Source organism: Equus asinus, chromosome 22 (genome assembly GCF_041296235.1).
Source record: "Equus asinus isolate D_3611 breed Donkey chromosome 22, EquAss-T2T_v2, whole genome shotgun sequence".
In the NCBI taxonomy this organism is placed as follows: Eukaryota; Metazoa; Chordata; class Mammalia; order Perissodactyla; family Equidae; genus Equus; species Equus asinus.
In genome coordinates, this window is record NC_091811.1 from 50562849 (window position 1) to 50578863 (window position 16015).

General features: G+C 38.5%; 1 protein-coding gene across 1 annotated transcript; it reads right to left on the minus strand.

Annotated features, from left to right (window-relative positions):
* Positions 1–14107: 14107 nt before the first annotated feature.
* On the minus strand, positions 14108–15064 carry LOC106836873 (olfactory receptor 8S1-like). Its single transcript, XM_014850110.3, has one exon. It carries the CDS (start codon positions 15062–15064, stop codon positions 14108–14110), a length of 957 nt encoding a protein of 318 aa, XP_014705596.3.
* Between the last annotated feature and the right edge of the window lie 951 nt (positions 15065–16015).

Below are 16015 nucleotides of genomic sequence, written 5' to 3' on the forward strand. Positions count from 1 at the left end.
TTCAATTAAAAAACTTCTAAGCATTTTCAATTTGCTGTCTAACTTTGAATTGATAATTGCTTCAATTCTACCACATGGACATTCAGTGTACATCCAACACAACCCATCAGCAAAGTAGTAGAAGTCCATATTGTGGGATTCCAGACTTTCTCACCCCAATCCCCATCAGAGATCCTCTGGTGACAAAATGAGGACAAGGCGTCTTTTAACTGTATAGTGAAAGATAAACACAAATTCCAAATTCTGCTCAGCTACCTTGAAAGAGGGAACACAGTGGATTTAATTCACACTGACTTCTGAATGACTATTTACAAAATTCAGGAAATTCTTCTTCTTACAGAAGAAGAGTGGTAGGTCCAAAATTGGAGCCCAGGGCTTTCCTCTCAATATAATACTTGTTTTGTCAATTTGCCAGGAATAGCTCTGCTTGAGCACTTCTCAGACAGTCACTTATTGGTATCTTGTCCACGTTTTTTCAGATTCTGTCTTAAAGAGAAATAGAGCAGGAGGTTGATTTTTTTGTCATGTTAAGAAAAATATTTAATTCATTTTAAGAAAAAAATCAAATGATTTATGGTTGGAACTTCACTCTTGGGAATTCACATTTCTTAAAATAATTTGAGTCTAAAAAATTTAAAATTCAGTCAGCTCTGGGAGACATAGCACATTTTATTTATAAATTATTAAATCATTTAGTTCTAATAATCTTATCTTATTATTTCCAAACATTTAGGCAGCTGAGGACTACTTCATGTCTAACACTTTATCAGCCCAGAGTAATTACACAGAAAATATTAGTAATTTGAAGAAATGTCTGGGAAGATGGAGAAATGAAGATAGGAGGAACAGTAGGGGATCTAAGACTGGAAGGCAGATCTTGTATGCTCCTGGTATCCTGGAAGGCACCGGGAATGGGGAGAAATAATGTGCTTGAAAGTTAGACTTCACTTCCCTTAGTATATTTTCCCAAAATTCTTTTGTCTTTTCCTCCTTTTGCTTTTACTACCTACATTATTGGCAGCCAGAATTAACAGGGCGGTAAATAAGAGCAAAAAAAAAATGAACTCTCTTCTCTAGCATATGCGATTAGACTTTTAGAAGAGGAAGTGGATTCTAGGCCTCCAGGAAATCCCTGTCTACTCTGATGTGTTTCCCCCATACCTCTCCAAAATGGGAACCTCTTAGCTCCCTGTTTTGGCTTCCCTTAAACCTGAAATTTCCAGATTAATGCAAATTTTGTAGCAAGAATTCAAGAAATCAACAAAACTGATTTTCAGCAATAATCTGGAAGTATAGAGAGGTATTCTTGAGTAGATAGAAAGAGAAGCTGAAGACATAACCTTTGGTAGAAAAAAATCCTTAAAGCCCTGATGTAATTGGTGCTTAGAGTCCAGAGCTCAGCTCCAGCGCAAGGAAATAGTGATGAAAGGGTGTAGATGAGAAGACTGGTCTCAGAGAGCCTGACGTAGAAGGCCAGATGAGAAGAGAAATATAACCTGGAAATCTCCAGTGAGGGTTGGAGGGGGGTGAAGACCATTACAGAAACCACAGAAGACATCATCCAGCTCCTGACACTTCCTGGCCCAGAAGACATCATTTTTCTCCCGTCTTTCCATAGGGTAAGGAGTCATTTGCAGTCAGGTGCTCTTTTTGCCACAAGAACCAATACTTCTAAAGCCCGGTCACTGAATCAGTAGAAAATTTTTTCTTAGTTGGAAGTCTCAATTATGGAAGGAAAATAGACTGTCTCTGATGAAGGAGCTTCAAACAAATTACATGGTTAGGTCATTCTTACTAACTCACCACAGTGGAAAACACTGCTATTCTTCTCATATGATCCAGAAGAAATTGCATTAGCATCTGTTCCTTAGCTGCCTTTGTGATTGTAAGTACTGGCCTAAATTATCAGTGAAACAAGTAGTTTCCAGATATAATCCATCAGAAGTGCAATCAGTAAATTAGCCAACTGAGTTTGGTGGCTCAGGAGACAGATGGGCCCATTTCCTGAATTCCCTGAAGTCACCACCAAATGCCAAGCTTTAATTAACTAGAAGAGTTGAAATTTGTAAGAACCATAGAGCATTCTTTATGGTAAGGTTTTCTAAGAACTTTTGGGTCAAAGCAAGGGTCTTGACTCTTACGTGGATGTCTAGTGGACTTTGAAGGTGGAAGGCAAGGCAGCTGCTTCCTGTGGACCTGTAAGGAGCAGGAGGCTTCATTTAGGAAATCACAGGGTTGCTATGCATGATCCCACAGCTTACTCCTAAATTATTTTTCTCCATCTATGTGAGCTGGGTTACGAATTGTGATGATCAAAGGCGTCAGTCAACAGAGAAGATATTTTTACAAACTAGCATAGGATTCTCATTGCTTCATATCCTCAACAACACTTAGCAGTTTCAGTCTTAAATTTTTGCCTGTATGTGAATACCTGTATGGTTTTTAATTATAATTTTAATTTGCATTTCCCTGATTACTAAATGTTGAGAAAATTTTCATAGTTTTTTAACATTTTATTTTATCATGGTAGGAACACTTGACATGAGATTTTCCTCTTAACAGTTTTTAAGTGTACAATATGTTATTGTTGACTACAGGCACAATGCTGTCCAGCAGATATCTAGACCTTATTCTTTTTGCTTAAGTGAAACTTTATGCCTGTTGATTATCACCTACCCATTTCCCTCTCCTCTCATCCCCTAGAAACCACCATTCCACTCTTTGAGTCTATGTATTTGACTATTTTAGATAACATGTAAGTGGAATCGTGCAGCATTTGTCTTTCTGTGACTGGCTTATTTCACATAGCATAACGTCCTCAAGATTCATCCATGTTGCTGCATATTAGAGAATTTCCTTCTTTTTTAATGCTGAATAGCATTCCATTATATGTATATGTCACATTTTCCTTATCCATTCACCCAGAAATGAATGTTTAGGTTATTTCCACATCTTGGCTATTGTAAAGAGTGCTACAATGAACGTAGGAGAGTTAGTTCTTTGAGATCCTGATAGCAACACTTTTTGATAAGTACCCAAAAGTGGGATTGCTGGATAGTGTTGTAGTTCTGTTTTTAATTTTTTGAGGAAACTCCATACTGTTTTCCACAGTAGTTACACCATTTTGAATTCCCACCAATAGTTTGCAGGAGTTCACATTTCCCCACATCCTCACTAAAACTTGTTGTCCTTTGTTTTTTGATAATAGCCATTCTGACAGGTGTGAGGTTATTTCACATTATGGTTTTGATTTTGCATTTCTCTGATGATGATTGAGCACCTACTGGCCATTTGTAGATAAAGCATATGTTAGGCCAAAAAACAAATCTCAAAAATTTCAGAAGATACAAAGTATCTTACTAGAATGGAATGAAGCTATAAATCGGTAACAGAGGAAACCGGAAAATTAAGAAATATATGGAAATTAAGCTACACACTCATAAGCAATCAATGGGTCAAAGAAGAAACACAAGGGAAATTAGAAAATACTTTGAAAAGAGTGCAAACGGAAACACAACATACCAAACTCATGGAATGCAGTAAAAGCAGTACTCAGAGGGAACTGTATAGCTTTAAATAGCTACATGAAAGGAAAAAAAGATCTCAAATGAATAACCTAATTTTTCTCCTTAAGGAACTAGAAATAAAAGAGCAAACTAAACCCAGTATTACAAAAATGAAGAAAATAGTAAGTATTAGAGTGAAGCTAAATGAAATAAAAAATTGAAAAACAAAAGGAAGAATCAATGAGAAAAAAAGTTGGATCTTTGGAAAGATTAACAAAATTGACAAACCTTTGCTACGATGAGCTAGAAAAAAAAGACAACAAAATCAGATATGAAAGTGGAGATGTTTCTATTATACTACAGAAATTTTAAAAATTGCAAGAGAATACTGTGAATAACTGAATACCGACAAATTAGATAGCTCCTATAAAATGAAGAATTGCCTGGAAGCACACAAACTACCAAAACTCACTCAAAAAGAAATTAAAAATTTGAATAAACCTATAACAAACAAAGAGATTATATCAGTATTCTAAAGTTTCAGACAAAAAAAAATCCCAGGACCAGATGGCTTCACTGGTGAATTCCACAAAATGTTTACTGAAGAATTAACACCAATCATGCTCAAAATCTTCAAAAATAGAAGAGAGAACCCTTCCTAACTCATTCTATGAGGCCAGCATCACCCTGATACCAAAGCCAGACAAAGACATCACAAGAAAGGAAAGTTACAGAGCAATATCCCTTATAAATACAGGGGATAATCCTCAATAAAATACTAGCAAATACGTTAAATCTAGCAGCTTATCAAAAGAACTATACAACATGACCAAGCAAGATTTATCCCAGGAAGGCAAGTTTCATTCAAATGCAAAAATCAATCAATGCAATTCAATACATCCTAGAATGACTGGGGAGTGAGGGTGCATGGTATTCTCAATTGATGCAGTAAAAGCATTTGACAAAATTCAACACCCTTTCATGATTAAAAAGAACCTAAACTCTCAACAACCTAGGAACAGATGGAAACTACCTCAACATGATAAAGTTCATATATGAAAAGCCCCCAGCTAACATCATATTCAACGTTGAGAGACTGAAAGTTTTCCTCTAAGATCAGGAACAATAAAAGGATGCCCACTTCTACCACTTCTATTTAACATTGTACCAGAACTAAATATTTTTTACTTTTGAATAAGTTTTCCTCTATTAAGTAACCAAAGTCACTGACTCCAGTCCTTTGTGTGTATTAATAAATATACGTCTTCATATAAAATATGTTATGGTGAGGGCCAGCCCTGTAGCAGAGTGGTTAAGTTCGCACGCTATATTTTGGTAGCCCTGGGTTCCAAGGGTCATATCCTGGGCGTGGACATGTCACCATTCATCAAGCCATGCTGAGGCGGCATCCCACATGCCACAACCAGAAGGACCCACAACTAGAATATACAACTATGTACTGGGGGCTTTGGTGAGAAGAAGAAGAAAAAAAAGAAGATCGGCAACAGATGTTAACTCAGTTTCCATTATTTAAAAAAAAAAAAGTTATGCCATTCTCCCCATCATAACAGAAGTAAACAGTGCTGTCTCTGTTTTTGTAATCATCTTTAAAACAAAACTTTGCACTATCTGAGTAGATGCTCATTTTCTTCAACAATTTGTTTCCAAAGATGAGGTGCCTCCCCTAAGCACATTCATTAACCCAAAAAGGAGGAACCTGCGATTGCCTCGATCTCTACACTATTCTTTGCAACACTGTTGTGTGGGATGAGGTTCACGAATGTGTCAGATGCAAATTGGATAGAGTCAGAAATAACTGTTTCTGATTTTTAAACTCATTTTATCATCGGAATGTTCAGATCAAATGTGTTTAAAGACACAGTTCATGTAAATATGGGAAACAAAGCTGTCTGGTGAACTATATCTCACTACACACCTCCCTAGATAATTCCAAATGGAGAATCTCTCCTACATGGACAACAGGAAAATGCTACCTATCCTGCCTACTTTAAAGTCCACCAGACCCTGAGTTTTACAGTTGGAGCTTCAACCCTAAAGTCGCAAAGCCTATATCTGTGAGAATGCCCTAGAACTTGTACAAACCTCAATTCTTCTAGTTAATGAGATTCAAGTTTGGCTTCAGACTGTGACTTCAGGGAATACCACTCTCCTGAGCTCTGAGCTCCATCAGGCAAATTACTGGCTTCCCTTCTGCTAGATTATATCTGAACCTCACCTGCTTCACTGATGATAGTCTTTGTCCAGTACTTGGAATCACAAAGGCAGCTAAATGAAGAGAAGCATCTGTGATTGGGTCTGGGCTTTATGGGTCTTTACCTACAGTGAGGCTCTTATCTTCAGCAGCTCTTAGACTCTACTAAATAAATCCTCTTCATCCTCTCTAAGAAGAGTTGAGGGTACACTGACTATAAGATCTGCATGGATCTGGGAAGTTGAGACCAAGAGCTAAAAGATTCCCCGTCTGGGAGGAGTCGGTAAAACCTCATCAGAGTAGATAGTGAGACTTAGTGACCTAGAGTCCTCCTCCTTTTCTAGACCCTAAATGCATGACCTAAAACTATTGTTTGTGTTTCTGCTATTATTAACCACACCATCAACTCTGGTCAACAAAATTATCAGTGGTAAAAAAGAAGGGGGACGAGCACATTTCAGGCAAGTTTCTAAGAAAAATATTGAGTTCTACAGAATTTGTATTCATGCACACAGACAGGAAGTATTGCGGCACTTGTCAAACAGGGCACTTTTTGATATCTTGTAAATGTCTATCAGACATCATCTTAAAGAGAAGCAGAGCAAGAGATGGCATTTTCTGGATCATTTTTTTTAAATCCCAAATAATCTTCAACTTTCATCCTATGATTTATATCTCAATTTATACTACTGTGGATTCATTCCACTTAAAGTAATATATGCCAAAATTTAAAATCCTACAGTGTGGTCACTCCCTTAGTGAATTCCCTAATCTGTAGCTTGAAGAACAATGAGGTGAAAGCAGCTGTGAAAAGGACATTTAGAAAATATCTCCAGTATTTCGGGTAGCTGAACATAGTCAGAGGATGATGAATAACTAGTTCACTAGAGAAAGATATTCTGGTTTGGTGACCCTAAGAGAATTTCCTGATTGCTTCAGATAATGAATGCAGAAAGGAAACTTAGAAATTCATAGAACTAGCCAGGTGATCAAGAGACCAATATCAAGAACGAAAGAAAAGACTATTTCTTTCCATCACTGAGTACTAATCCATTGTGTGACTGTTCAGGGTTTGGTTATCTTTTGCCAGGTTAAGAACATTTGGGTTGTTTCCAATTTCTTGCTATTGCAAATAACGCTACTATAAATATTCACATACAGATTTTGTGTGAATATAAGGTTTCAGTTCTTAAGTGTAAATACCCAGGAGAGGGTTTCCTGTGGCGTATGGTAACTGTAGGTTTAATTTAATAAAAACAAATTTCCAAGATGTTTTCCAGAATTTCTGTATCATTTTACATTCCCACCAGAAATGTTTCAGAGATTCCATTACCCAGCTACATTGACTGTACTTGGTATTATATATTTTTTAATTTTAGCCATTCTAAGAAGTGTGTAATGGTTTTAATTTGAAATAAACTATACCCTTAAAACTGAGTGTATGTGAAAACAGGTGAAACCAGAAATAGCTTAATAATTTTGTACCACTGTTACTTCCATGGTGTTGATAACTATACTATGACTACATAAGATGATATCATTTGGGAAATGTATGTGAAGGGTGCACAAGAAATGTTCGCACTTTTTTTCAAATTCTATGTGATTCTAAAATTTTCAGAACATAAGGATTTTGAAAATATGTTACGAACTATAGACTTTGGGTGACTATGATGTGTTACTGTATGTTCATCAGGTTATACTAAATGTCCCCTCTGGTGGGGGAGTTGTTAATGGGGGAGACTATGCATGTGTGAGGACAAGGAGTATACGGGAAATTTTTGTACCTTCCTCTCAATTTTTCTGGGAACCTAAAACTACTCTAAAACAATAAAGTCTTAATAAAAATATGTTTTGGGGCCAGCCCAGGGGTGTAGTGGTTAAGTTTGCTTGCTCTGCTTCGGCAGCCCAGGGTTCCATGGTTTGGATCCTAGGCGTAGGCCTAGCACCGCTCATCAAGCCACATTGTGGTGGCATTCCACATAATATAGAGGAAGATCGGCACAGATGTTAGCTCAGCAGCAATCTTCCTCAAGCAAAAAGAGGAAGATTGGCAACAGATGTTAGCTCAGAGCCAATCTTCCTCATACACAAAAAAAACATGTGTTTTCACATGGATAAAGGTAAAAGGATGAAAAGGAATAAACAATGTAAATTCAATATAAAAGACAGTCAAAGTAACTATATTAATGTCAGACAAATTCAGCTTCAGAACAAAAAATATTATCTGTGATGAACAGGAAGATTTCATAAGTATGAAAGGGTTAATACATCAAGAAGAGATAAGAATTCCAAAAACGTATGCACATAAAAACAGAGTTTCAAAATAACAAATCAAAAACTGACAGCTCAAATAAAAGAGAAAAATCACAATTGTAGTTGGAAATTACAACACTCTTCCCTCAATAATCAATTGTAAAAGTAGAAAAACATTCTGTTGCTTGACTACAGGAAATGAGTGTAGAAAGGATCTAAAGGGCACTGTAAAATAAATTGATCGAGGTGACCTTTAGAGAAGAACACCCCAACAACAGCGTAACACACATTGTTTTCAGGCACACATAGAACATTCACCAAGACGTTTTATTCTGGAAAAAACCCAAACTCAATAAATACAAAAGAATTGAAGTTATATAAAGAATGCTTTCTGCCTGTAACTGAACATTACAGTTAATTCTAGAAATAAACTAAACATCAATGAGAAAAAGACATTGAAAAAATCCCCCACATATTTGAAAATTGAACCATACTTTCACAAATAACAAATGGGTCACAGAAGAAATTATAAGAAAAATTAGAAAATTTTCGATTGAAGAAAATTGAAATGCAGCATATAAAAAGCATGTGGAGGGAAGCTAAAGCAGTTCTTACAGAAAAATCCATAGCTTTAAATATTTGTGCTAGAAAACAAAAATCATCTAAGCTTCAATCTTAAGAAACAAAGAAGAGTAAATTAAATACAAAGTAAGCAAACAGTGGAAAATAATCAAAATGAAAGCAGGAATGATGTCATCAAGATGGTAACATAGGTCTGTCTTAACATTAGTTCCCCTCACAAGAAGACCAACTAGCAATTATCCACGCACAAAACACTGCTGTGAAAATCCCAGAACCCAGGGGTGAGGCTGAAGCATCCCCAGGACCTCAGAGGCTGAGAAGAACTAAATTAGAAGAGTAAGAGGAGCTACTACAGTCTGACCACATTGCCTTCTGGGAGGCGAACACAACACAATACCAAGAGGGTCCCCAGGGCCTAATATTTCTCTATTGGGAACAAGAAAGCCTCAAGTGGACATCCAGCTCCTCCCATGTTGCCGCACGCTTCCTGGGTGGCCCGCTTGGGTCTTGCCTCACAGGGATCACTAGGGGAATCCATGGAGCTTGACCACTGGGGATCAGATAAAGACAGAGAAGAGAACCAGGGCTTATAGCAACCAGTGCTCACATCTTGGTGCACAACATTCCTGCTTGCAGCAGCACCCAAGTGGAGAGCCTAGTGAGAAGCTCTGCCCATTTGTAGAGCCAAGCTTGTGGCCTCATCTGGTCAGGGAGCTTGGTGGCAGTTCTAACTGATTCAGGTTCACAGTCATAGAGCCATATCAGCCATGGAGCCTGCTCTGTGGCCCTGCCCAGAAAGAGAGACAAATTCACAGCCCCACCCAACTTCTGAGTACAGCCTAGATTCTCACCCAACCAAGAAGCCTGAGCAAGAATGCAGGCAACCACAGAGCTCATCCTAGAACCATTGGTCAGGGAACTAAGCCAGGTCCTGCCCAACTGTTAAGCATAGCCTCTAGCACTATGTAAGCAGGGAGCATTAAAAGTGACCCTGGAGGGCCCAACCCAGTGGCGCAGCAGTTAAGTGCACACGATCCACTTCGGGGTTTCGCCAGTTCTGATCCCGGGTGCAAACATGGCACAGCTTGGCAAGCCATGCTGTGGCAGGCATCCCACATATAAAGTAGAGGAAGACGGGCATGGATGTTAGCTCAGGGCCAGTCTTCCTCAGCGAAAAGAGGAGGATTGGCAGCAGTTAGCTCAGGGCTAATCTTCCTTGGTTAAAAAAAAAAAAAAAGTGACCCTGGAAGACCTTGAAACCCAACCTATGGTACCACTCAACTGTAGCGACCAACAATAGCGCTGTCTCACAGAAGAGCCCAGCCTACAGTTTTGCCCAATTGCTGAGCAAGGCCTGTAACCTCACCTGATGAGGAAGCCCAGACAAGATCCCTGCCCAACCACAGAGCACAGTCTCTAGTCCTATCCAAAAAGAGCAGAGAATGCTATACCTATATCAGACAAAATAGACTTTAAGTCAAAAACTGAATCAAGAGACAGAGAAGGTCATTATGTAATGATAAAGGAGTCAATTCACCAAGAGGATATAATAATTGTAAACATATATGCTCCCAACATTTGAAAACCTAAATACATTAAGCCAATACTAATGATTCCAAAAGCAGAAAAAGAAAACAATACAATAACAGTATAAGATTTCAATACCCTACTTTCAACAAAGGATAGAACATCCAGCCAGAACATCCAGCCAAAAAAAGTAGGACTTGAACTATACTTTAAACCTAAAGAATCTAACAGACATATACAAAATAGTCCATCCAACAGCAACAGAATGCACATTCTTCTCCATCGCACGTGGAAACTTCTCCAGTATAGATCATACATTAGGTCACAAAACAAGTCTTAGCAAATTTAAGAAGACTGAAATCATCAATCTATAGATTTGTTCCCCTATTTTGCTTTTGCAACCCACAGCCTGGAACATCCAAATAAAGAGGAGAATAAGTCATAATTAGGTAGGATTTTAACATCACGGTATGTCTGGGTGAAATTTGCATCTTTAAGAAAGAAGGTATGATAAGTTATAGAGGCATCTTTTCCTTTGTGGAACCTTATCATGCCTATAGTTGTCACACAGTTGGCATGGCTTTCGCCACATGGGAGGTTGTAACCACTGCCATGCATCATTTTCTAACCCTTGCAGAAGGATAGGTTCTAACATCCCTGACAGGAATGAAGCACCTTGATTTGAGAAGATAAAGTTCCTAAGAAATGAGGTTGCATGTCCTATTGTAGAGTTGAAAGACCTGGGTAACCATTTAGAACAACTTTAACATTCCTTAAATCTGTTTACTGCTGAGAGCTATTAATCGTTAGAAATGCAGTCATATAAGTCCACATGGCTCTAGATGTCACGTTAGCTAACAGAGGAGGGGTGGTGATCTTAACAGCAAGAGGTACTCAGTCTACATTCCTGACAAAGCATTAGTCCTCCATGATAAAGCACATCCAAAAGGAATTTGACAAGTAGGAGTATACCTAAAACAGAGAGCACACTTAGATGGAACTTTAGGGGAAATGTTTTATAAGGATTTGAGGTGATACTGGAAATAAATTTCATATTTAGCAATAACGTTTTTTAAATGTTGCATAATTTTTAACCAAAAAATAGTAAATTCCAAATTCTCTAACCCAAATTTTAAGCACTAGTGGACAGTGAAAAAAGAAATCATGTGTACTAGAGAGAAGACATACGATGCAGACTCAAATAGAAGAGGATGTGTGTCTAAGAAGTAGACACTATTGTAATGTGTGGCTCATATTCATTTTGCAAGTTATCCTATTCTTGCCTTTAACTAAAGTAATTTCAATGCTAGCCTTTAAAAACTCCAGGTCTTCCAGTCTTTGGTGAAAGAAATCTCAGCAAGATGAAAAGCAGAAGATGGTTCCTACCTTACAGCTGCAGAAAAGCAGACACTATTCTATGTCAAATGTGTCCTTGTAAGGCTGCAGAACTTGACAGATTGCTGCTATGGTGTATGAATGTAAACTTTAATCTTGAAAATTATATATATATATATTGAAAATCTATAATTATGATAGGCTGCTTTAGTTAGTGGTTTATTGTTTTGGAAGTAAAATTTAGAGTGACATTCTGCTTTTGAAAGTTATGTGAATTTTTGATATACATTTCTTAGGGCAGAAGAGGATAATTGGAACTTCTTTCTTCTCTCACATGCTGGAGGTAAAAGCAAAGTCCAATAACCTGTTGGATTTACTCCTTAGAGAGTTTCAGTCCTGACTCATTTAAATTGAACAGTATCAAGAATCTTAATGGTGTTCATAACCTTTGGTCCAGTTAGTTAGGCTCTAGGAACAATCCAAAATAGGAAAAAATCAAGCTCAAAATTGTTTAATGCAATATTGTTTATCACAGTGAAACTCTGTCCCGTTAGACACCACTTGGAACAACATAGGAAATAAAGAAAGAAATTGGTATCATAGCAAAAGGTGGGAAACATGTCTAATATAGTGGGATTTTTACATCAAATTTTGGGTGTGTGCTTCAAGACCCTGGATAATAATTGAAAATTAGGTTTTTGAAAATTGGGAGTAATGGGAAAATGTTTATGATATCATTCTTGGTATTATGATAGGGTGTTAATAAATACATCAAAGAACACATGCAAAAACATTTTCTGTAACAAATTTAGAAGGCTAGAAATATAATTATTTCCGTTACTAATTTTATTTAGGTGATTGATCTATTTTTAGTATTTTATTATTTAAATATCTATTTACACATTGAAAATTCCAATTAGTGTTAATTAGTATAATATGATTCAACAATTATTTATAATTTAAAAGAGTGAAAAATAAGGTGCCAATAAAAGTAAGAGATAAATTGGCCAATATCTCCCCAAAGAAGCAAAACAGGGAAATAGATTGAAAATGAAACAAAATGTTGAAATGAGCTGAAACATGTTTATCTTATATGAAAATCTAAAGTTTGATAATTATAGATTTTAAGAAAATGTTTGGTAATAAGAATTGATAATTGGCAAAAATGATACTTAGACAAATAACCTTTAGGTGGAAAGTCAAAAGAGTTCTACAGAAAGTGGTTTGAGAGCACCAGGTGGGCACAGGAACACAAAAAGGTGGGAGATGTGCAAACAGACAAGAAAGACCACAAGGCTTCCCAGAGCTCTTAAGGTCCCTGTAATTTGAAGGAAGTTATCACAGGCCTTGCGTAGGAACTTATGTCTGTATTTTGTTTCATTATAAAATCCAGGGCTAAAATCTCTCTTCATTATCAGTTGCAAGCATTCGTGCAGTGAATTCCTTAGATCCATACTTATTTTGGGACAAACAGAAGTTTAGTATTTGGCAGTTTTTAAGTTACCTCCTTCTCAAGACTGACTCCTTTGCTAGCACCATTTAACACTGTGTGCTCTTGTGGAATCCTTTCCCCTTCCAAGTCTCTCATCGTTCCTTCTCTGCTCATCACTCTAGCTTTAGTGTCTTTATGCTCTATTCTTGTAGTAGGAGTGTCATGTTTATATGCTTACTTGGTGTGAAAGGCAGAATTCTAAAGACACACCCACCCCATTGCCATTCTGCAAAGAGATTTTGTAGATATAATTAAAGTCCCAAATCAATTGACCTTAAAATACAACAGATTATAAGGTGGGCGTGATCTAATCACAGGAGGCTTTGGAATATGAGAAGTATGTGATATACCATTGCTGTTTTGAAAATAGAGAGGGCCAGGTGAGAAGATGTGAAGGAGTCTCTATAAGCACAAAGTGATCCCCAGCAGATAGCCAGCAAGTAAACAGGAACCTTCAGACCTACAGTTTCAATAAACTGAATTCTGCCAACAACCTGAATGAGCTTGGACGCAGATCCTTCCCCAGAGCCTCTAGATAAGAACCCAACTCAATCAGCACCTTGATTTCAGTCTTGAGAGACCCTAAACAGAGAACCCAGCAGAGTTCACCAAAATTACTGATCTAGAAAACTATAAGGTAATAAATGAGTGCTATTTTAATTTCCTAAATTTTTGGTAATTTATTATGATAGCAATAGAGAACCAGTATACCTGGTAAACTGCGACTTCCCTCTATTGATCAATTTTACCTATTTCTGCCTGTCTCCAGAGAGGTTACCATTACTCACTATCCTTTCCTCCAGCTCATAAAACCCAACTCTGTTCTCCTTTCTTAAGAGGCCCAAGATCTTTTATTCCTAGAAAATCTTTTCCCAGGAACATTAATTCAAGCAAAAAATACAGCACACAAAATATTTCTCAGTCCATCCTAATTTGAATGATTTTCAAAAGTGTGAATCATGAATTGACATGTCATTAACTAAATCTATGAAACTGAGAAGGTTTTCTGACTCATTTACTCTCTCTCTGGATAGGATTGATTCTGAGCCATGGCAAGCAAAATAGCTCCTTGCACTTTTCTTGATAATTTTTAAGAAAGAGAGAACCAGCAATGAACATTACAACATGTAACAAAGGAAATCAGGGACTTCTTAATGTCAATCATTAGATTTCTTGCTGTGGTTCTGTTCTACATTTTCTTCATGTTCTCTCTCTTCTGTGCTGTCTGAGACCTTGTAAATATTTGAGCATCATTCTTCTCAGAGCTGCTTTCACCTCCTTGTTCTTCAAGCTGTAGATGAGAGGATTCACTAGGGGGATGATTACACTGTACTGTATGGAGAGGATCAACTCCAGAGGTGAACCTGAGGTTGGCGTGAGATAGCGAAGAATGGCTGAGCCATAGAACAGGATCACTGCAGTGAGGTGGGAGAAGCAAGTGGAGAAGGCCTTGCTTCTGCCTGTGGCAGAGCTGATGCTCAGGATGGTGGACACAATGCAGGCATAAGAGAAGATGATCAGGAGGCAGGTCCCAATGGCGTGGAGGATGACAGAGCAAAGCAGCATTGCAGAGTTGGTGGAGACATCCGAGCAGGAGAGAGGCAAGAGGGAAGGCAGCTCACAGGAGTAGTGGTGGATGGTTTGAACCTCACAGAAGTCCAAATTCAAAGCCAGGAGGATGTTGATGAGTGCATCCAGAAAGGCCACAACCCAAGAGCCCCACACCAACCTCACACATAGTTGTTTACTCATCACCTGGCAGTAGAGCAGAGGGTGGCAGATGGCAGCATAGCGGTCATAGGCCATCACTGAGAGCAGGCAGGCCTCAATCCCTGTAGTGGCAAACACAAAGAAGACTTGAGCCAGGCAGCCCTTTACTGAGATGACTTTCCTCTGAGACAGGAGGTTCTCAAGCATCTTGGGTACAGTGACTGAAGAATAGAAGAGGTCTTGGAAGGAGAGATGGCTCAGGAAGAAATACATGGGTGTGTGGAGGTTAGAATCTGTATGGATCACAAGTATCATCAGCAGGTTCCCCAGCAGAGTCAGGAGGTAAATCATCAGGAACAGAGCAAAGAGCAGAGCCTGGACATGGGGGTCGGCAGACAGTCCGAGGAGGATGAACTCTGTGATGCTGCTGTGATTTCCTGAGGCCATTTACGGTCACTGTTCTTTAGAAAAAAATCAGGTGGGGGACTGAAATGACTTCTTTCCACAGAAGTTTCCCAAAAGCATCGCTCTGCTCTTTTTCCCCATATATTCCTTCCTGCCTGGTCTGATCTACATTTTAATAACCCTCATACCTTCCTTCAGTCATTCCATGGAGTCCTTCTCCTCCCTGGCTCTCTGCTGTGCCATCTCTGAGCTCTGGATCAGCCTCACCAGACTTTTTTCTGATAAGGCTGATATGAATGGTATCATCAACTATAGAGGCCTACTGGAGAACTGCCCCCTGACTAACTTATGTCACGTCCTTTAGCTGGGCCCTTGGATTCCACAGCACTCCTCATCTTATTTTAGGAATGCCAGCAGACATCCTGAGAAGTGATGCAGATCTCTGCTCACCTCCCTTACCTGGTCTTTACTCCCCTATTCAAAACCCTCTGATGGTTCATGAATTAACTAATGATAGCATATAGTGCTTGTGTAGCAGTTTATCTTGTACAAATGGCTTTCACATGTTTTTCACTGTGTGCATGTATGTGTAGGATATGGTGAAAGAAGAGACTGAACTTATTTTACAGGTGAGAAAATTTAAGCTCATTGATTATGTGACTTGTCTAGATCACCATGAGACAAGAACCAGCTAATGAGACAGGGCCATCTGCAAGGCCTCTGGCTAAAAAGATAAGGCCCCTAACCAATCGATAAGCTAGGAGAATTAGATAGAGACCACTAAGACCCACATTCTGCACCCCTGGACTTTCCTGGGCTTACGCATGCTCCCTAGTACCCAGGAGTCCACTGAAGGTGACCCTAGCCCCATTAGCATGGTAAATATCACACCCAGGGGTGGAGAACTAACATGCTAATGATGCATGCCTTGCACTTAGTAGCATGCTACGTGACAGTGCAGGCACAAGCACAGCCCCACCTCTACATGCCGTG